This window comes from Clarias gariepinus, chromosome 4 (assembly GCF_024256425.1).
Source record: "Clarias gariepinus isolate MV-2021 ecotype Netherlands chromosome 4, CGAR_prim_01v2, whole genome shotgun sequence".
Lineage (NCBI taxonomy): Eukaryota > Metazoa > Chordata > Actinopteri > Siluriformes > Clariidae > Clarias > Clarias gariepinus.
The window spans coordinates 24,745,323-24,767,908 of NC_071103.1; the positions used below are offsets into that span (position 1 = coordinate 24,745,323).

At 36.6% G+C, this 22,586-nt stretch overlaps 1 protein-coding gene across 7 annotated transcripts in view; it reads left to right on the forward strand.

Moving 5' to 3' along the window:
• Nucleotides 1-22,586, forward strand: part of ptprub (protein tyrosine phosphatase receptor type Ub) — a 229,887-nt gene that overhangs the window by 194,300 nt on the left and 13,001 nt on the right. For 4 of the 7 annotated variants that reach the window (XM_053493940.1, XM_053493943.1, XM_053493944.1 and 1 more), the window contains 9 exons: nt 6,226-6,298; nt 6,552-6,628; nt 8,826-8,843; nt 11,560-11,596; nt 12,462-12,559; nt 14,155-14,271; nt 18,423-18,577; nt 18,733-18,868; nt 19,126-19,275. In XM_053493940.1, the coding sequence (XP_053349915.1) occupies nt 6,226-6,298; nt 6,552-6,628; nt 8,826-8,843; nt 11,560-11,596; nt 12,462-12,559; nt 14,155-14,271; nt 18,423-18,577; nt 18,733-18,868; nt 19,126-19,275 (861 nt within the window). The remainder of the gene's footprint in view (nt 1-6,225; nt 6,299-6,551; nt 6,629-8,825; nt 8,844-11,559; nt 11,597-12,461; nt 12,560-14,154; nt 14,272-18,422; nt 18,578-18,732; nt 18,869-19,125; nt 19,276-22,586) is intronic. The other 3 variants (XM_053493942.1, XM_053493946.1, XM_053493947.1) reach the window with 1 other exon arrangement.

The following is a 22,586-nucleotide window of genomic DNA, read 5'->3' on the forward strand; positions in this document are numbered from 1 at the left end:
TTAGCCATCCCTACAGATTTCTTCTATTAATTAACGGAACTTGAACTGCACTTGTGCTTAGTATGGTGTCAGCAACTCCACTGAGGGATATTAATAAACTGTCAGTGTTGGAGTGGATGGCAGTGTTCATGGCAGCAGATGTCTAGTTGCCAGAGCTGTAGCCTCGTGGGAGCTTGGTGTCAGTCATCTTTTCAGAGCAAAGGTGTTTTGTTAGACTGCACCACGATGTAATACAAGCACCCCTCTCCTTAGCCTGAACGCACTCTACTTCACACCCTTAACTGGTCCCACACATGTAATGCATTACTTGTATACAATAATGGCATCTGAATGATTTAACTTTTGCAACATTTAAGACACATTATAGGGTTTTAAGTAATGCATTGGTTATTTAATATTATATTCATGCTGATTGTCTAAGAATGTCCTTCCAGGTATGTAGTGAGTAGATGTGATGTTTCTTTCAGTAGATATAGCAAACCCGATGAGATGCATTTCAATATGTAACTACACTGACCAGCCACAGCATTACTACCACTGGCAGGTGAATTGTATAAAACTGATTATCAATTATATAGAAGTACACTGATGAAAAGATCATGGTCAAGAGTTTTTATTTAAAGCAAGAAGAACAAATATATAGTTTCCAGGTATTTCAACTTTAAGCATTATTTTCACTTAAATAATAGTGTATCTCTGTGGCTGATCTCTGTTCGGATGACATGCCTCCAGCCTTTGCTGCTTGACCTACACTCCTCAATGTTACTATTTTTAAAAAGGAATCCCCTGCCATAGTACTTGTGAAGTTGGTGATAGACTACCAGTTGACACGGTATTATAAAAAATACTCCTGGAAGATGCACAGTTGCCCAAAATATTTACATAAGTATCACTTTGCAGTATATAATCCAGTACTGTTTATCTATAATACGTATGATCCATTTCTAGCCTAGTTTGTTCATTCACTCATTTAATGAGTATTTTAATTTAAAGCATTTTTCCCTGGTTAAAGTTGTCCTGGATCCAGGAGAATACCAAGGGCATGTTAAAAGTTCATTGCATAGTATCATGCACAAACATATATTTACATATTCATTCTCAAGTATTGGAATTGTGGATTAGTCAGCATATTTCCTGACACGTATGTGGGAGAACATGTAAGAAACCATGTAAGAGAAAGCTCAGAGGCGGCACCACTATCTGTTGTTCAACGTTTGACTAATTTTTACTAATTTAAGGTAAACTCTTTTAGAGAAGTATATATTACTCGTATTTAAAGTATCTCCTCCTTGGTTTAATGAGCTTTTTTATGTGGCTCTGAATGCTTTGAGTGCGTACTTTTCAAAAGGTCATTAGCGCCCACAAGAATAATGGCTCCTCTGATGAAACTGTGTCTTGGCAGTAATTGAGGTAGTAACGGATCGAATTGCTGTGAATAGGGGTGTAGGTGATGCATTCCGCTGTGAGTCCCACATAAACTCACTCTTGACATAAGGTACTGTAATAAAGGCAACATGAGCTGGCCAGTATGACTTAGGAGCTGTTAATTAATACTTGTTTTTGTTGATTGTTGCAGTAATGACCAAGTAATTTAAAAAGCATTCTAAAATGATATTATATTTTCTGCATTGTACAAATAGTATCTAATATCGGTGCCTAATGTAACTTAACATGTTTGTTATACTAAATAGAACAGACTAATTTCAGTGGTCCTATGAGTTAGTACTGAGCTCTAACTATCCGTTGGTAAATCATGACTGATGTTACACTCTCCACTAAACATTTCCCTGTGCCTTGACTGTACACTTACCATCTATTTCCAATGAAGCTATACTTGTAGACTCATTAAACGTTCCTCCTTGGATGCATACAGTAGGACTAGGCCCAAGATCAGTGTTCCATATTCCATGCTCTCGGTCTCTCTCTCTCTCGCTGTGTGCTTTTGTTCATTATTTTGTTGACCTTAGAATGGGAACAGGGGGCGAAAGTTTGTGTTTGACCCCAACACCAGCTTATAAACCATATTTCCCAGTGGAAGAAGAAACCATGAGCATTGATCTAGTTCATGATAAAAGGATTAGGGGAGCAATGGCAGTAATAGGGGGCTAGGAAGATGACAGAGGGAATGAAAGAGGGCAGGAGAGAAGGATGGACAGATGGATGGAAAAAGGAAGAAAGAGGGGAAGGAAGAAAGATGGTTTGGAGAGATTAAATTGTGATGGGGAGAAAGAGTAAATTGAACCTGCGTACCGTCATTTGTAAAAGTTAGTGCCAGCTCTTTTAATTATGTGTTTGTGTGAAAACATAATAAAAATTATTTGATCGTAGCGGATCTAAGTATTAGGCAAATACAACGTCAGCCGAACAACATATTCCCTTTTTTTGCACTGAACCATTATTTACTTACAAAAAAGTAGAAAAAAAAACATGGGCAACACTAAGCACTCCCTTACTGCTTGCACAGGATTTAAGATGCACGTTGCAGCCAAGTGCTACTAATCATTAGCCCTGATTAATTGATCATTAGCAGGTGTGCAGACCTCTATAAAAGCAGACATTTTGGCAGTTTGCTGGTCTGGAGCATTTAATGGCAGTAAAAGTAATGGCCTTAGCGAAGCGGTTGTTGTTGCACATCAATCTGGAGTTGATCAGAAACATTTTCTTAACAGTTTGGAGTACAGAATTCTACTGTAAGAAAGAATATTCACAAGTGGAAAGAAAAAAAAAATATATATTAAAGAATGAAGGTTTTGCAATGTCCTAGTCAAAGTCCAAACCTCACCCCAACTGAAACGCTGTTTTGGGACCTTAACAGAGCTGTGCATATGGGAATGCCCAAAAACCTCAATGAATTAAAGCAATGTTGTCTATAAAAATGGACCAAAATGATGTCAGGGACTGATAAAGTTATACAGGAAGCAATTATTACAAGTTATTGCTGATAAAAGTTGATCTAGAGGATATTAAATCATGGGATACTTAGTATAACCCATGTGATTTTCTTCTCGTTTTAGCTTAATTTTGGTTAAATAAATAATAGCACTGTAAAAGATGATTTTTATTGTATCTTTGCACAAAAAAACATGAAAGTAAAAGAGGAGGCAATAACATTTAAACATGAATGTATAAACAAACTCAGTGATTTTTCATCTAAGTCAAGGTTAATATGTGTGAACAGTTTTTTGATTGTTGCATACTAGAAAAGATTATGAGCAATAATTTAAATGTAAATTATGCATTGGCACTCATAAGAAATATGCGTAGGCTCACATCTAGCACATCCAGTGAAAAATAAAGGGAAAACAACAATGTGTATCCGAAATGATTGCCAAAACAAGAAAGTATTAAAATTTGTTTCAAGACAGTCAGGTCAGTGTGACAGGTATTAGTTCTGGTGGGGGCTGATGTACAGTGTTTTCAGATTTGAAAACTGTAGCACACACAGTGTTGAAGGAATGAATTAATACAAAAACAATATAAATACATTTATATCAATTTATACCATGATAAGCATTGAATATAATAAAAGTGCTGACTCATGTTGAGCAGTTTACGCCTATTTTAAAATCTACTGAACAAGCTCTTAGTTTTCATCTAATCCTTAATCCATTCATTCACTTTATTAAAAACTTTTGTTTAAAACATCATTCACTTAATGTACAGTATGCATTTTTCTTCTCTCTGCTTCCTGACTGGCTGCAAGGCCAAGTCTTCAACTACTCTCTATTAAACCTTGTTAATGAGTGAAGTCATTGGGGTGACCCTATTGACTTGACAAGTTGATGACTTCTTCATCATTCAAGCCTCGGGTGAAAACGTTTTAATCAATCAATCAATCAATCAATCAACCAATCAATCAATCAATCAATCAATCAATACTTCAACTTGTACAACCAATGAATCTCAGTTTTTAAGTGTTTTTGCAATCTAAATAAAATGTCTAAAGGAAATTGAAACTGCTTTCAGGCTGACCCGAATAGGATCACCTTACATCTTACATAAAGGTTTACTGTAAGTCATGAAATATGAAGCCATAGACACATGATCGAATCTCAGAAACATCCAATAAGGTCTATTGAACACTTTCTTCACCGAATTGCACTTCCTGATGATTGATTTTATATGCTGTTATGAGGAAACTATTGCCCATATTGAATTAAATCTTTAATGTGAATAGCTTATTGCTTCTTTTAAGTAAGAAAATTTTTAAAATGCCATACAAACTTCTAGAGATCTAAGGAAAAAATTAATAGAATTCATGAGAGCCATTTTTGTATGTAAAATCCAGTTGCTGACAGAAGGAACTGAATTCTAGACCCAAAATGCTTATTATTTGCTCAGGTTGGTCAGCAGATTTCCAAATTCCAAAGCGCGACAGACCACCGATGCCTGGTTCTCTTGGGATCTGTGTCTGTAGCCCATTGCAGCTGGAGGATACAAATAATAAATTCTAAAATATTTCACTTTTACTTTTGGACATCTAGGGTCAAAACAGCTCCCGCACAGGTCTGTCAGGTGCTATAATGTACCATAAAGCCTGTTGTTTGCTCTCCATGATCTTTTCTTCTTGTGTTTTATTTATTCAGTGCAAGTAATCTGTAATGTCTTGGCATGTGGCAGGTTTGTGTGCTTAGTAGCACCAAGGAACCAAGTTATGAGTGCAGCACTAGCTGTAAAGACAAGGTAGCAGTGTGTAATCCTAGTCTTTGTTACATGTCAGGGTGTTTTAAAAATTGCTGGTGATTTATGGGGAGAAAGTGAGTGAACAAGTGCATGAGAGAGAGAGAGAGAGTGGGGTGGTAGGGAAAAAAAAACTTTTTAAAGTCGATTCTGCCTCTCACTGAATGACAGCTAGTGATTTCTCAGGCTACAAATTCTCCACTTTGCCTTTGGTATTTTTGAAGACCACTATGAAGGATGGAGCATGCTGGGTTGTTCGCAGGGGGACTATGGCTAATGAGCATTTATTTTAGAGCATTGCCATGGCAACACAGGAGGTGCTGACGGGGATGAAGAGGAAAATGTGATTTATGACATTATAGATTGTATTCTTTTTTTCCTCTCTTGGTCTCCCTTGGCAAACCAAGAAATGAAATTCTTTCAGGCTTTTTTTCTTTTTAAAAAAAAAATTTTTAGTAGACGACACTAATTTTTAAACCTTTTTTTCAAAAGCAGGCCAAAAAGGGCACTCCGCCTAATATTTTGTTGAATCACCTTTAGCTTTGATTATAGCCTGCTTTTGTTGTGGCATTTCAACAGCCTTATGCAACGTCAAAATATTTTTTTCTGTCTCGAGTTGCATGGATTTTGTATTAATGACAGGAGACAGGAGAGACAAACCATTTCATAAAGTCTTCTCCAGTATAGACTTTTAATGGGGTTAAAGTCATTCATGCGCTTCCCTTCTTCTCCTAATGTGCACATGGATGTGGAATAGGGTCAATCTGGACTCATCAGACCACATGACCCTTTGCCATTGCTCCAAAATGCAAACTTTATTCTCCCTAGAAAATGAAAACTTTTTTCCCTGATTAGTCTCACCAAAAAGTAGTTTTCTTTGCTTGATGCAGGCCTTTAAGTTAAAACAAGACCATTCTTCATGACTATGGGACACCTTTTTTCTACATGGTTTTTATTAAGAAATGAGAAGATGTTCATTACATCAGTTAGGGTAAAACATATAAATGCCAGCAGTAATTATCTAATCAATCCAAGGCTCTTACATATTTGCTTATTTAAATGCAACTGTTTTGTCAAAGTGCATTTTAGTTAGACTGTGACTGACTAAAAACAAAAAGTCAAACCTTAATTAAACAGATCATAATTTTTACATATACATTTATATGTGTCATGGTGGCATCAACAAAGCCCCATCTTACCCTAATAGTATCAGTGTTTAAGTTTTAAATGTAACATGGTCAAGGTTCTATTATTTGTGCTGTACTGTTGCTGTTGTGTCTTTCACAGTAGTGCTGAATATGCTAATATTATATTATATATAATAATCCAAATTGTTTTCAAAATGTGATAAGGATCAGGATTGGGATGAGGAAACTGTGACACTGTTTTGACACTACCTTGCCTCCACTCATCACTTTACCTCCACTTTGTCATTTTAATTGTTTACTTGTACCACAGTGTACTAGGAAATGTTTGTTAAAGCGTATTAGGGGTTCTTTACATTGTAAATTTAAGATTCTATTCTACTTTTTTCTACCACCACAGAGTTTTTTTGAAGGCTGGGACGTCACTAAGAAGAAGGATAAAACAAAGGGAAGACATGATACTCTAATGGATTGTAAGACACGTTTTTTTTTTTTTTCTTTTAGCATTTTCTAACCAGCATACAATAATTGTTAGGAAAAATGAATGTTGTAATTTCGGTTTTATTCAGAAACATTTGTAGCAACTAATTATTAATGATTTATGTTTCAGATGCTTTCAATTAAAATCTCATGTTGCTTGCAAGAGATGTATTATTGTGAAATGTTTGTATATTTAATTTGTGTGTGTGTGTGTGTGTGTGTGTGTTGTTCATGTGCACATTTTAGATGACCGTCACCGTGTGAAGCTGCACCCACTCCTTGGGGATCCGAACTCTGACTACATCAATGCCAATTACATTGATGTGAGTCCTCAGTTATGCCTCTTTTCAGAAACAATTTCAGTGTTTTTGTTCTTATCTACCTCCCCTTGAGTACATTCAATATCTCTATCAGCTGTCCTATTCTCTCTCCCTGCTCCGATGTAAGTTATTTTAGACATTTCCTGACCGAGATCTGAACTGCTGTGTCTCTCTCGAGAGAAAGATATAAGCTTAAGCCTTAGGTGGTTTGCTGCCTAGCTTCATACATCCACTGTAACATTGATTGTGGTTCTAGCAAATCTCCTTTGGGGAAGATCATGGTCAGATATGTTGTTTGGGCTATTTGTTGACACCTATGTGTTTACATGCTTTTTAAAGAGACATTTTCTTCAACGCATTATTATTTTAAAAGTAAGAAGCCTGTGAATCAAAAAATTATATTGGGTGTTATACTGTACATCTTAAATGTCTTTTGCTCGCTTTATTACTATTTCTGCTAGTGTTAAAAGAATATTATTTTGACAGGTCAGAGGATTATTTTTCTATAACAGCATGACTCTTTGTAATAAGTTTCAGAGTAACAGCTGGTGAATGCGCAATGTTAAATGAGTAAAAACCCAGGCTTAGTGGTTAGCCCTGTGCTGGGTGGGTTTTCTCCGGGAACTTTGATTTCCTCCCATATTCCAAAGACATGAGTTGTAGACTGATTCCTGGCTGATTGCCCACAATGCATGATTTGGTGTGTGTGTGTGTGTGTGTGTGTGTGTGTGTGTGTGCTTGTGTTTGTGTGTGTGTGTGTGTGTGTGTGTGTGTGCTTGTGTCCTGTGATAGGCAAACACTCCACCCAGAGATCACCCCGTGGTGCATACCCCGAGTTTTCAGTTATAGGCTCCAGAGGAATACACAGGATAATACACTATACAGAATAACCAGTATAGATGATGGATCGAAAACCATCTTTTTATTAAACGAATAAAACATATGGTAAAGCTGTGAGGAAGATGAATGACATTTTTGGAAGGACACATCATTTCCTGCTGTGGTTAAAGTAAAAAAAAAAAAACACTTTAGAACATGCTGTTATAGAAAAGTAATCAGTGATGTTTTTTTGGCCTAAAACAAGTGCTTACATAAACCATTCAGTATAATTTTTATCTCTAATCGTTTTTGTATCTCTTAACCCCTGGGGAATTTTAGTTGCAGACTTACACAACATCACAGTGCTCACTTAATCACGTACTGCTCAAGGTAATTATGCAACAATATGTTAAATTAGAAATAGACACAGCCCATCAAAATCCATCAAAAACAAGATGGATAGAATAATGACTATTTAATAATTGAAATTATTATTATTATTATTATTATTATTATTATTATTATTATTATTATTATTATTATTATTAATAATAATAAGAAGAAGAAGAATAGGAATAATAATATTAATAAATTAACAAACACAAAAAGCAAAAAAAAAAAAAAAATTGGAGCCTAAATTAGTGAACCCATATGCCTGATCATTATCCAAAGCTGAGAATCATTATGGGTGCAGAGAAAATGCTGGAGCTGACAGAATGTACTGATGTTTGAGTTTTTTTGCTGTGTTTTTTATTAGTTTGTTTTCATTCAATTGAAAAGGCTTTAGAGGAGTGTGTTAAGGTGAGTTAAGGCCCTTTTGTTTAAACCCCATCATGATGATGGTAGCTATTAAAGCACAGGGCACACAGGTCTACAGTAGGTTTTGTTAAGTCTACACGCAGCGTATTTCAGGGCTTTTTTTTGTTACTAGTGTTTTTAGAGCGAGTAATTCCCCAAGTTATAAGATTATCATTTTGTAGCTAAAAAATGGACAATTTTAGAACCATAACTTGGAGTTTTTCTTTTTATTCTGCTTTAAAGCTTAAAAATATTTGCTTTTAGTGTGAGGCAGCATTTTATATGGTATTTTAAGTTTTTTATTAACGCACACATTAAACACATACCAACCGTATTGTCATTCACACACTCATACAAGGTTATGCATCCATTTCTAATGTTGAATGTTGACACATTCTCCTTGTCTCTCTCTCTCTTATTTTCTTGTTGTCTCTTCCCATTTGTGCCTCTCTCAGTTTTCCACTTCCTTTGTGTAATCTGTCAGTCGTCCTCTTCACACAGCTCTTTCAGCTTCTCATTAACTAGTCTCTGTCTTCTCTTTTTCTACCCCTTCTCCCCACCTCTACGAGTTTGGACCCTGTAGATTCGGATAAACAGGGAAGTAAGTACCTTGCTGCTCTTTCTTCTCTCTTCCTCCCTTTGCTCCCTTTCCTCCCTTTCCATTCTCCCCCCACACACTCTCACTTTACCCTGTTTTGTGTTTCAAGGTGGAATGCCTCCATTAACAGTTGACGCCAATTAATCACATAAAACATCCCTGTGAACATCCATGCTCTCTGTCTTTCCACTCTTATAACCACCTCTAAAAGACCTGGACCTGTTCTTCACCTAAGCTTTTCACTATCTGATCTCACTGTCCTACTGAAACTTTTCTTTCTTACACGCTCTCTTTACAGCATTTTAACTGGGTACATAAATCAGAATTCCTAAATTCCGAATAAGTTTCATGTTTAATCACTATTATTATCACAGACCATCAAAGTGGTGCACAATTTATATTAAAGTAGGAACCCCTAATTCTTTATGAACCATTACTTTAGTTTGCTCTCAGATCCTATTAAGAGTCGTTTTTGAAGCGTTAAATCTATACACAGTACTAGCCTTAACTGCAAAACATACATTTATGGTGTCCTTAATAAAAGATTTTATTTCGGAACTTTTTTAAGAGTCCACAGTAATTATTACTTATGGCAAATCATTTAAGACCGGTGTTTAAGATTACAATATTTATTATTATTTTATTATACTGGGGCTAGACATGATTTATACTCAATTTGTCTATTCTGTCCATACATGTAAAGAACATCTATAAAAAAGAACAAGTGGTAGTCTTTTAGTTTCACTGACATTGCCAGATTCAGGACACTAAACTAAAATACAGCAGTCAGTATCAATGCCACGGCAGTGTGGCAAAATCTTTTTACTGTTAAAGTTTCTATACAGTATTACATAGAGACCACGAAACCTGTTTTTGCTAAAGTGGCATCTCTCTTTCTTTACCTACACTAGTTGTAAATTTAGAGTATTGTACGCCCTCATTACTTACTGTACTGCTGGGTAAAAAACCCACGTGATAGACATTCATTATAGGATTGTATCGTATGCCCTTACCGCTCTCTTCAAGGTCAACAAACCTGATCTATGCCAAGGAACTGAGCATGTGGGGTTATTAAAAGGACTTTCCTGTTCTGTTCCATCTCCTGTTCTGAATTTGTTTGCTAATGGTTCATTTCTGAAAACCGAACATCAACAATGACAGTTGGGTCTCTGTTATTGTATAATTGTCAGTTTAATGAAAACATTCACAAATCAAATTCACAACATTTCCAATTAGCTTTGTAACCAAAGACTGCTTGTGACAAACTGCTTGATTTTTCAGTGCACAGTACTGTACATTGTTCTCACACACGGCCAGTTTAGTCCACACCCATAAAACATGCTGGGCTTGTTTTGGGGAGGAGCTTTAAGTCTCAGGTCTGCTTTTACACAAACGGGTTTCTTTCAAACCAGGGATCGATTGTATATTCCCATATTTCATGTTTGTGCATGCATGTGTGCAAAATGGTAGGCAATAGGTTCATATTTTTTCCTTTGGCCCAGCAAACAAATGAAGAACAGCTCTCATGCCTTCATGAAGAAATAGTGCCTAATCTGTTTTCATGTAAGACCATTTTTCACAATACTGTCAGTGCAAACACTCACATGACAAAAGTAAAGTAATCACTGCACTCCATTCCTTAAAAGCTTGGTTTTACACATCAGTGATGCTTTCATTTTCCTCCACTGACCATAAAACAGCAACATCCTGCCATGACAAAACCAGTGCCGGTACTACAGTAGTGCTGGTACTTATTAAGCAGCACCAAGAACAGATAGCTTTAACACCAGATGTGGTCTGCACCATGGTTCAGAGCACCAGGCAACCAATTTCATGAGGAAAAAGATTTAGGCAACTGGAATGGTGGCTCATATGAAATGGTTGTGGCGAATGTGAAAAAAAAAATGAGAAAAATACCCAAGTCTTTATCTCTACTAAACATACAGGAGCAGTTATCTGAGCTGTTATATGAGTGTAAATAGATTTAATCTGTGGTTTTGAAGATATTTAAAAGTGTTGGGGGTGGCACGGTGGTGTAGTGGTTAGCACTGTCAGCTTGCACCTCCAGGGTTTGGGTTCGATTCCCGGCCAGACTCGATTCCCGTCTCTGTGTGCATGGAGGTTGCATGTTCTCCCTGTGCTTTGTGGGTTTCCTCCGGGTACTCCGGTTTCCTCTCACAGTCCAAAGATCTGCAGATTAGGCTAATTGGCGTTCCCTAATTGCCCATAGTGTGTAAATGTGTGTGTGAGTGTATATATGTGTGTGTGCCCTGTGATGGATTGGCACCCTGTCCAGGCTGTACCCTGCCTCGTGCCCTAAGTCTTCTAAGATAGGCTCCAGTTCCCCGCGGCCCTGAATACAGAATAAAGCGGTATAGAAGATGAGTGAGTGAGTGAGAATGAAAATTCTCTTTCTGAGTGTTTTGAGAGCATTGTAGATGTATCTACGCATTTCGAGACTCATTTAAGAAGCAATACAGTAGAATCGGATTTGACTGGACACGTCACACACAAGCCACTGAAACATTATGTTGTACATTAGAGTGGACAGTTCTTTAAGTCTGCTTACGACATTGATTGATTAACGTTTGAACAATGAAGAAAAGAGACAGGAAAAGAGAGAGAAAAGTAGATGTTACAGTGTAAGACTAAGGTGCTCATTTGGCTTTGGCTAAGATACAGATGGCCATCTCAGCATGTCTCCTTGTTTCTGTTTCAGGGCTACCATCGATCCAACCACTTTATCGCCACACAGGGTGAGTATCTGGCCCTGGAATGAGCTTTCAGTGTGTCCGTGTCTGTACTGTATGTGTGTTCTTGTGAATTAGTATGCTGTGTAACACCCATCCAAACCCCATGCGTAAAAGTAAGTCTTTCTCAAGCTCTGACTGAGTGAGTGAGTGTGTGGGATGATACACATTCTGACTGAAGCTAATGGCTGCTGAGCTGTGGTAATTATAGCTGTAAATGTTATGTAGGGCAATGGGAAGGGAGACGGGCCTGCAGAGCAAGGTATCACTACCTGCTGCTTCCATCCCCGAGTCCTTCACCATCTCACACCACATCTCGCACAACACCTGTGAGCCCCTGGACAAGGGCCTAGACTCTGTGGGTGTGCTTGCATGGCTGTAAATATGTGTGTGTGTGTGTGTGAGAGAGAGAGAATATTCAGAGTGGTAGAGAGAGAGAGCGCGAGAGAAGAGTGTCACTCTGGTGTGCTCCAGCCACTCCAGTGGATGAGGTCTCTCATAACCCCTTGATCAAAGTCACTCAAGGTCCTCCTCTGCTCTACCCCTCCTTACATTTCCAACTGCACTAAATAAATCATTGTCTGCATGTGGCATATGTGTCTTCCCCTATTGAATTTCCAGGCTCACTCACCCAACTCACTCGGTAAGGGAAATGTGCTTTCTCTCGTAGCCAGCCGCATCCTTTGCTGATGTTCTAAACTGTTCTTCTGTCAGCAAAATGGGCTGCTATTGAATTACTCCATGTGAAGTGCTGGATTACAGAATTGCCTCATAACACACAATGACACTTTAAAAATGAAGCTCGCTGTCTAGAGCACTGATTGCCACAGATTTTGTATGTGTGTGTGTGTGTGTGTGTGTGTGTGTGCAGGACCCAAGCAGGAGACAGTGTACGATTTCTGGAGGATGGTGTGGCAGGAGAACTGCTTCAGCATCGTTATGATTACCAAACTCGTGGAGGTGGGCAGGGTATGTTATGGCACCTTCTTGAATTTTCATACTAATACAAATAAATTAACAGATAAATAAATAAGCAGAAATAAAAATTATATACTATAATATGCCCATGTGTACGAGCTCACTGAATCTGAGTAATGGTCAATTTTCAACCTTAAAAACAATTAAGTTTGGCACCAGAAAAGCTTAAAATAGCAGGCAATTTAAAAATGAAAATTAAATAACATCAAAGCAAAAGGGGCCAGAAAAAGCACAGAAACAAGGGAAATAAGGTTGGGTCATCCACAGAATGACAATCCAATCTAACCATGACTCAGACTTTATAAATACGCCAGCGCAAACTGCAAGGCTTCATAATGTATGTGTGAGTCATTTACATTTTCTAACTGGAAATGGTTCAAAATTCAGGTAAAGATGTCTCTGGAGAACTTGATGGGAAATGCCTGTGCTGGCTCTTGCACTAGTCAAGGTTTTCTTTTTTTTTCTTTCTTTGCAAACATAATAGCACCAGGGGAAAGGAATGTGTGGCGTAGACCTGTCTCTTTACATCGTCCAATATTAGAGTAGGAGACAGGATTACCAACGGGGAAAAATGTTCAGTGTAAACAGCCTGAAACAATGGTTTTGGTACTGTATGTTTGGTTAGGAAATTATCTTATTATCTTATCCATAGCTTTACATATGTCTCACATGAAAAATAAATTTTTGTTTAAAAAGTATAGGAAACCCAATGCATTTCAAAGTAAAATCTTATCTTCTTCCCATATTTGTTTTTTTTTAATTAATAAAATTTTTTTTTGGCTCTGCAAGCTAAAAATATTCCCAGCCCCTGTAATAGTAATAATTCTTCAGTAGGTAGCCTAAAGTGTGCATGGATACAGTGTGTGTGTGTGTGCTCGTGTGTGCGTGTGTGATTGTTTAAAATTACAGCATTGTTCAGGGTTTTGCAGAAAGACAATAGCCCTAATGTTCAGCTATAATGCCAACCTTATCATCTCTGTGCTCATGTTTGCTCTCATCTAGTGCATTTGATGTTATTGTTTTGTTCCCTTCGCTCTGAATCAAGGTTGGGCCATCTGAGGATTTCAGGCATAATGCTCTTCCATTTGCTGCAGCTCACACAGATCACTTCTTTTAGGTTGCAAATCACTGCTGGCAGAAGTTTCTTAAATGACTAGCCTTGTGTTATTCTGAAATTGGTATCCTGTTATGCCAAATGGCTTTTGTAGTATAAGATAAAACCTGTTACACCCAGGCAAGGAATGATGCCTGAAGCTCTGTCTTGGCGGTGATGCTTATTATACTGTCATGACCATGTTGGGGTAGAATAAGCCTTGAAGTGAGTGATTCAGGTTTTTAGATGTTTCCAGGTTTTATGACCAGAAGGCCATAATGATTAGATTGTGCTGTTTTAAAACTATAAGCCTTTTATTTTCTCATTTCGAAGAAAATGATTATGTTATGGCAATATTTCAGAAGTGACAAATGTTCAGTGATTGTGTCTATTTTGGTTCCGAATACATTGTCATTCTTAAAATAAATCTGTTTTTTCAAGGTGGCTTCGAGTCCATCTAAAATGTGTTTGATGTGTTTGTGTGTGTGAGCAGGTTAAGTGCTATAAGTACTGGCCTGATGACACAGAGATGTATGGAGACATCAAAATTAGCCTGCTGAAGACAGAAACTCTGGCTGAATATGCAGTACGCACCTTCTCCTTAGAGAGGGTGAGTATGACAATTTCGACTTTAAGCTACTTGCAGTTGGACTACAGATTACAGTACACACATGAATGAGACTGGGAGAGATGATACTGTAATATATATATATATATATATATATATATATATATATATATATATATATATACTGTATATATATATATATATATATATATATATATATATATATATATATAAGCAGTAATAATAAAAAAAATATAAACAAGCTGCTAAATAGGGTGGTCAGGTTTAATAGCACTGTGTATAGAGTATAAAGAGAAATAGGAATCAAATATTGTCTTTTGTTGCAAAAAAAAAGTGTTTAATAAGAGACTTTTCGTGCCAATTCGTGTTAAATCATTAATAATCCAGAAACCAGTGGGTGCTCCAGATGAAATTCCCCATCTAATACGATTTAATAAGTTGCATCATATAAAAAGCTTAATTCTGATTTGAAATTCACAAAGAGGATTCTTTTTTTTTTTTTTTAGATGTTTAAATCTGAACTAAAACTAAAATGTGTTTATTTAGCCACATGAGCACTGTTTGGGTACAGATGTGCGGTGAGAAGGCCTGGTGTGCAAAACGTTTTTGGTGAGCCTTTATGCCACTCCAGGTCTTCCTCACCTCTTTACTTTGTACACAAAGGTAGTTAACATGTTTTGTTTGGCCTCTTTAGTTCCAGTAAAGGTAAAATCTTAATGTCACTGCATTCCAGAGAATTGTCTACTTCCAATTTTGTGGCAACAGTATTGCATATCCCTATTGGGTTTGTCAGATGTCCGGATACTTTTGTTCAGTGTGAAGGACTGGAGAGCTGTTCCTGATATAACCCTCTACATAATGATCCTTTTCAGACTTATCATTCCCAGTGTGATCAGTCGTGTGTGTATATCAGTGGTGAATTATGGTTCAGGTTGTCCATGAGCTAACACTCCCTGGTATAGTAAATACTAAAACAGCCATTACAGCAAACTACTCATGTGGGAAGTGCAGCACTACTGGTCAATTCAGCAGATTTATTGATTGGTGGAGTGCTGAGGCTCTGAATACATCTTGTACATATGCTTGGGGCAAAAAATATATAATATTGTGTCTTTTAAAATATGCATAAAAATGAACAGTTTGGCAAAAAGTTTTTTATTCATTATCTGTGTGCCCATGATTTTATATTCAGCACACTGACACCTACCATCCATCTGATGCTTTTAAAAGTGCAGTTTTTTTATTTTATTTTTTATTTATATATTTAGCTCCTTTGATAGTCAGTTTGGTATCATATTAATGTCCTTTTTCCTCTACAGGTTCTATAAAATTAAACACACCCCAGGGTATATTGTTAGGAAAACCGCAAATTTGTTTTTCGCAGGATATTATATTGTCAGTGCAGAATGTGATGTATTAGGATATTATGTGTACTTTGTTAGCGAGATAACAAAGTTCCAGTTTGTACAAAGAAAACAGCCCTGAGGCACAGTGATGCTGAAACTAGTGCAGGATTTCACTCATATGCGCTTACATGCAGAATGCTTTATGGAATAAAGATGGAGCCAGTTAAAGGACATGTTGATCCTAGTGTAAGCTCCTGGAATAAAGCCATAGCACGTGTCCTCGGATTTATTTATGTGGCTGGATTAAATAATGTTCTAATGATAATTCTTCAGGACTTTACCAGGGAACATTGGCTTTAAACTGTGCTGAAGGTATTTAAAGAATACTGACATAGAATCAAGCTGATTAAAGTTAAGTAATAAACTTATGAATTCATAGAACTATACAGAACTAATAGAACAGAAATTAATGAGGTCATAATATTTATATCATCGTAGAAATAGTTGTCTTATTTATGCTTTTACTTACAATATATCAAAACTTTTACCTTTTTTTCTTTATATAGGGCAAGCTTCCAACATTTAAAATATTACTGTATACAGTGAAATCCAAAGAGGTCTTTCTCCTTGCCAGGCCAGACTTACTCCTGTATTACTGCAAATCAATTACACTGGCTTGCAAAAGAGCCCACAGCTTAACATCTCAGCAGGCAGTGCCTTGTATTTTATCCTTTTGCATTTAAGTCCTAATGCTTCTATGCTTATTGCATGTTTTCTAGCGTTTCCTTTTTAGTCTTTCCTAAAGAATTTGTTCGCCCAAATGAAGAGACTGGCATGACCTTAGTTCTGCATTAATAGGTAAAATTTTCCCTAGACCAAACTAGTAATTCAGGAGAGGCTAATTAAATGCATCATTTTAAGAGAAAAGAAATGAGGCAAATTCATTTGCCATAATGTCGGGTTTTTTTTAAGCAGAATCGTATTTTCCACATCTACTAAGTGTCTAAAAAAGTCACACCAAGGAGTACAACCATAAAAGCCAACATTATATAAAGAGAAAACACACCATTTTTGTCCATGCATTTTATATTTATAATTTATTTGTTTATAAATTATTGTGTTCATTAATTTATAAACAATGTCTGCATGAATATCTGGGTTTGTCTAAATATTGAATTTTATGTTACATTGTATAGGATTCGTATTATTGATTTGCAGTCAGCTTTTATTTTGGCACACGTTTAAAAATGATCAAAATCAATGCATGAAGTAAAATATATGTTTAACAAATAATACATTAAATTTAACCATTTCTAGGACACATGGGGTAAGGGACCATTCCTCTATGCAGACACGAAGCTGCTGTTTGATTCTGCTCACTGGTTTTCAGTGGGCTGTAAATGCAGACTGGGACGACCATTGCAGTAAATTGATTTTGTGTTTCTAAAGCAATTTATTTCTGCGCTGAAATATCCATCAATGTCCAAGTACAAATTTGTCAGAGGTAACAGATTTTGGGCAGAAATCCTGTGGTACTTAGCACAATTCATGCTGCCATCAAACTTCATAAAAACCCCTGGAGCAAAACAACATGCATGCATCAATGACCAGCCAATATATTTCATGGCAGATTTTAGCAAAAGTGTGAGTGTGAATACAAACATTTATTTATAAAAATCTACAGTGATTTGCATAAATATTCAAACACCCATCACCATGCTTATCCATAATTTTAAAGAAAGTAAAGTATTATTCTTTGCCAAAATATTTACAAAAAAAAAAAAAAAGTTACTTCAAATTGATAGCATAAGTGTTCACCTTATTGCCATAAAGCCTGTGAATTAGTCCTGGTGTCATCAGTTGCTATCTGAGTACAAATAGTTTGCCATAATCACGATGTATAAATCAACCTGTTTGTGGAAGGCATATTATTTTATTACAGAACGAACAGCATTATGAAGAGGAGCTAGAAAATCAGTCAGGGTTTGGTTATAAAATAATGTCCCCAATTTGACAATTTGTTTAGGCACCATTTTATTGATTAATAGAAAAGCAAGACTTTGCCAGAATTGTAAGTCGCCCTAGAGGAGGCGGTTCATCATAAGTCACTTATGATGGTGGGGAAGTTTCAGGTAAGGAAACAGAAAAGGAACCGAGAAGCAGTACTCTATGTGTTTTTGTATCCATGAGCTGACTTGTGCAGGTCAACAACAGTGTCTTTTTGGCTGTATAGAAATAAGTCTTGATGAATTTCCCTGTGGTGATGTTGAATTAGTTTGTCTTTGTATCTTTCTACTTTTTGGCAACACAGAAAACACACCCTGTTTCACATTAAACATGTATTAAAGTGTTCAGACACCAATGCAGGCTTTATGTACCTGCACCTAGGGCAGGATTGAGTGCAGGATAGAAGTGAATATAGGGGAATTAACTAGGTTTAGCAAATCTCCATCTTCTCTGACTCGCCACCTTCCGTATGCTGCTCTGTGTAGGTACAGAGCTTACAAATGACTTTGATGTGGACTTTAGGAGCGCACACTGAGTCTTTCTGTCAGTCAAAGTAACTGAATGTGTGTGCATAAAGATGGTATTACTGCTTTAAAGCCCTTCTGTTTATTTCAATTGGTTGGGATTTTAAGAGCAATGCTGTACTTGCCACACCCACAAATACATGAATTACATTTAAACCAGAGATATATGCTGAGATATATAAGATGACTAGGTCATTTTTTTTTAATCTGAAGGGATCTGAACTAATAGAGCTCAGAAAATCTAATTCGAGAAATTTCCAGTATAAATATTGACTTTGTGCCTTGTGTTTTTCAGAGGGGTTACTCTGCCAAGCATGAGGTGCAGCAGTTTCACTTCATGTCATGGCCAGAACACGGAGTTCCATACCATGCCACGGGCTTGCTGGCCTTCATCCGCCGTGTCAAAACCTCGACACCACCTGATGCTGGCCCTGTGGTGGTCCACTGCAGGTACGCAAACATATGCTCGATCTGTTTCAAATCCATTTCAGTAGATGGAGAGAACCTTCTGTAACTCAAGTGCCATTTTGGAATCTGGTTAATTGACAGCAACATACAATAAAAAATATAGCTAATTTTCAAAAGTATATGTATGTGTGTTGCAGTATGGGGGCCGGTAGGACAGGCTGCTACATTGTGCTGGATGTCATGTTAGACATGGCAGAGTGTGAGGGAGTGGTGGACATCTACAACTGTGTGAAAACTCTCTGTTCTCGCCGCATCAACATGATCCAAACAGAGGTGACACACACACACACACACACACACACACACACACACAAACACACACACACACACAGAGTTAAGATACAAAAAAAGGTTCCTAGAAAATGTTTTATTTACAGTATATCAAATTCATTTAGGATACATTCTGTCAAACAGCATTTTTTACTTTTATGAGGATATTTCTCTTGTTTTAGTTCTGCTCTGTACAGTGTCCTTATACCCACTATTCCTTATCTCTTTCTTTTCCCTCTCTCTCATTTGACTGTTTACAGGAACAGTATATATTTATTCATGATGCCATCCTGGAAGCATGCCTGTGTGGAGAAACAGCTATTCCGGTGAACGAGTTTGCACTCACATATAAGGAGTTACTAAGGGTTGACTCCCAGAGCAACTCCTCACAGCTCCGTGAAGAGTTCCAGGTCAGCATTTTACTTTTTGTATTCTTAAACACAGTTTGAGTTGCTCAAACTGAGGTTGACTTTATAGCACACAGGTTTCAGGTAATATTCTGGTTTTCTATTGAATTTTAAGCTATAGTTATAGAAAATCATTATATTAATACATAATGTTAATGCTGGATTATTTTATACAGAACTTTACTGATCAAAATAAATGAATAAATAAACAACAGATTTATTTATTCATTAAAATCTATTCATCTAAGTATCTGTTTGTGCCATAAAATAACATAGTACAGCATTTATGCTAAATGTATGGGAATGATCATTAATATCATATACTATTTTATAAATGCAACTTTTAAATGGATTTGACATTGTTAATGTGCAATATATTCAGACAGTAGCCTGTATGCTTATATTCATCGATCAATTACAATCAACGTAAGATTAATCAAATAAGTGCAAATCACTGCTTGGAGCCTTAACTACTGCATCTTTTCATAAATGTCGGCTAAGCCAAATGCAGCAAGGACATCCAAAAGATGATGAATTACCCAGCCAGTTATTCCTTGAGGACGGCCCCAAGAGGTGTCCAAAGAATTTAAATTTATGTTTACACTTTCACTTTTACATGCCACATGTTAAGTCTTCAAACAAAGACTACAGACCTTCCATTAACTCTTAAAGTATAAACTCTTAAAGTATAACTCTTAAAGTAGCTCAGTGGTTAAGGCATTGGACTACGGTTCGTAAGATCCCAGGTTCAAACCCCACAACCACCAAGTTGCCACTGTTGGGCCCTTGAGCAAGGCCCTTAACCCTCAATTGCTCAGATGTATAATGAGATAAAATTGTAAGTCGCTCTGGATAAGAGCGTCTGCCAAATGCCCAAATGTAAATGGTGTACTAATCTTGTCCAGTTTTGTTTTAAGTAAGTGGAATTCTTATTTCCTGTCCCACAGAGATAACATGGGAACAGGCTATGTTTTTGAAGAGACTCCTAACACGTGTGTGTCTGCAAAATACATAATGAATTCTTGGTAGTCCTATAGTACCATCATAGTTTAACAGGGAGTGTCACTACAGTAGCTTTATAAGTATTTAACATTTCCATAATGTACACAACAAACGGCACCCAAATCACATAATGTCTTATTTTACAGTATCTATTGTGGACATTGAGCAATGAGTGATGTACACCTGTCATTTATTACTGCTGGAGTCATGGCCTTTTTCTTGGCTTCAACATTCTTTAAAAATACATTAGATGCATTAAGTTTATTTGTGGCAGCTGCCATTTTTTACAGTCGGAAGGTTTACTTTACTGATCTTGTGACAGAAAGAAGCAATATGATTAGGTTTTCATGACTTGTCAATTCTTGCTCTTAAATGCTGGTGCTATGCGTCATGGATTGGCCATTAAAATATTAATCAACACCTCTAAAAAAAAAAAGCACACAGCATTTTTCAAAGAAAATGTTTTGTTATAGACAACCTTGTTTGACAGAGGAAAATAATTTGCCACAATGAGTAGTAGTCTGAAAATGGCATTTACCATGTTTTGCTGGCTCAAAAGTTTGGACACACCTTCTAATTCCATGGCCATGTTTCTGATTTGCCTATGTTCCTGTTTATACTATTTAATGCTAGACATTATTTATTGGTATATATGATAACATTATGGCAATACTTATTATTAATATACATCATATTATTTTTCTTTTCCTGAAGTGTGTGTATATGTGTGTGTGTGTATGTATGTTTTCAGATCCTTACATAGAGACCTGTGATAACCAACAAACAGGCAACTGACAAACTAGTTGTTTTAAGGCTCGGTTTATTTCAGTTAGTGCCACTATCACACATCATCATCTAAATCCCAAGAAAGATCATAAAATATCTAAAGTCGATTTTAGATCTGCAATTTGCAATCTAGTCTGTTGCTCATCATTAAGACTAATACGTGTCATTGCCAGTATATCTGGCAACAATAAGACTTAAAGCTGCAATAAATCTAAGACAGAAAACCAACTACAAACTGTATGTCAGTTTGTTGTTGCAGTTTGTAGTTGGTTTTCTGTCTCTAACAAATACAGTGTGTGTATATATATATATATATATATATATATACTGTATATATGGCGGTTTGTTGGTTATCACAGGTCTCTCTGCAGGGATCTGAAAACGGTTGTTGCACACTGTACAGCTATCTGTAAGCAATCTTTGATACAGTATCTGTGGCCTTTCCTCTCCTTTGAGATTGCTCCACCCTAGCGCTGCCTCTGCAATTTATTGCCGCACCATAACTAATTAAATAATCAAAGCCACGGCACAGTCCTATTTTTAAAATATTCCATTGCGATTTACAGCAAAAATCATTACCAAGTAGGAACCAAGTGGAAACTGGGCTTAAATGTAAATAAGGAACCCACAGTTAGGTAATTATTAGAATATTTGGCTAATAATTTAGATATTTAGTGGAACTAAAACTATACACAATGACAAATTATTTTCACTATTTTATGACATTTTATCCTTTAAATCTCCCCTCTTCCAATGTTTTCTTTCACAGTATATAAACAGTAATGCTGTTTGTACTTTAGTGTCAATGTACCCTGCAACAAGTGCATATGTAAAGAGATAATAGGACAGCTATTTGCTTCATTAATAATGCATGCTATTGCATATTTATTTTAGACTAGTGGGCTGTGTTTTTATTTGCATTGGAGTGTGAAATAGTAATCTCTCAAGGTCCAGGCTTTTGTAAAGTGTACATGGTGTCTGATTTGCTAGGACATTATTATTCAGAGGTTTGAGCCAAGAACTCATTCATAATGATTCACCAATATTTGTAAAAATGGTCCATGCACTTTGCAATCACATCTGAGCCAGAGCTCAAGCTCAAGCCTGCAGTCTGCAGATGAGTATTTATATAATATTTTTGTGAATATAAATAAAGTGAGAAATTCAGCCAAACACGTTTCAGGATCTTGCTTCTGTACTGCCTAATAATGTCTCATGCTTTTAGCTTTCAGTAACATAAGCATAGACAAACACTGACACACACACACGCATAGACAGACAGACAGACAGACATGAATTCTGGGTCCCAAATCAGATCTGAAGCACATTTATGTCTGGTTTCAAATTTGATTTAAATCATATTTTGATACATATTTAGGTTGCAGTGGCATAAAACAATTTAATGCTGTACTTCTAATGATAAATTTCATCAACTTATAATGTATGCATTTCCCCTACACTATTCATATGCGCCTGCACTGTTACTATGACAACAAATACTGTATAAAATAATGTGACTACAGTCC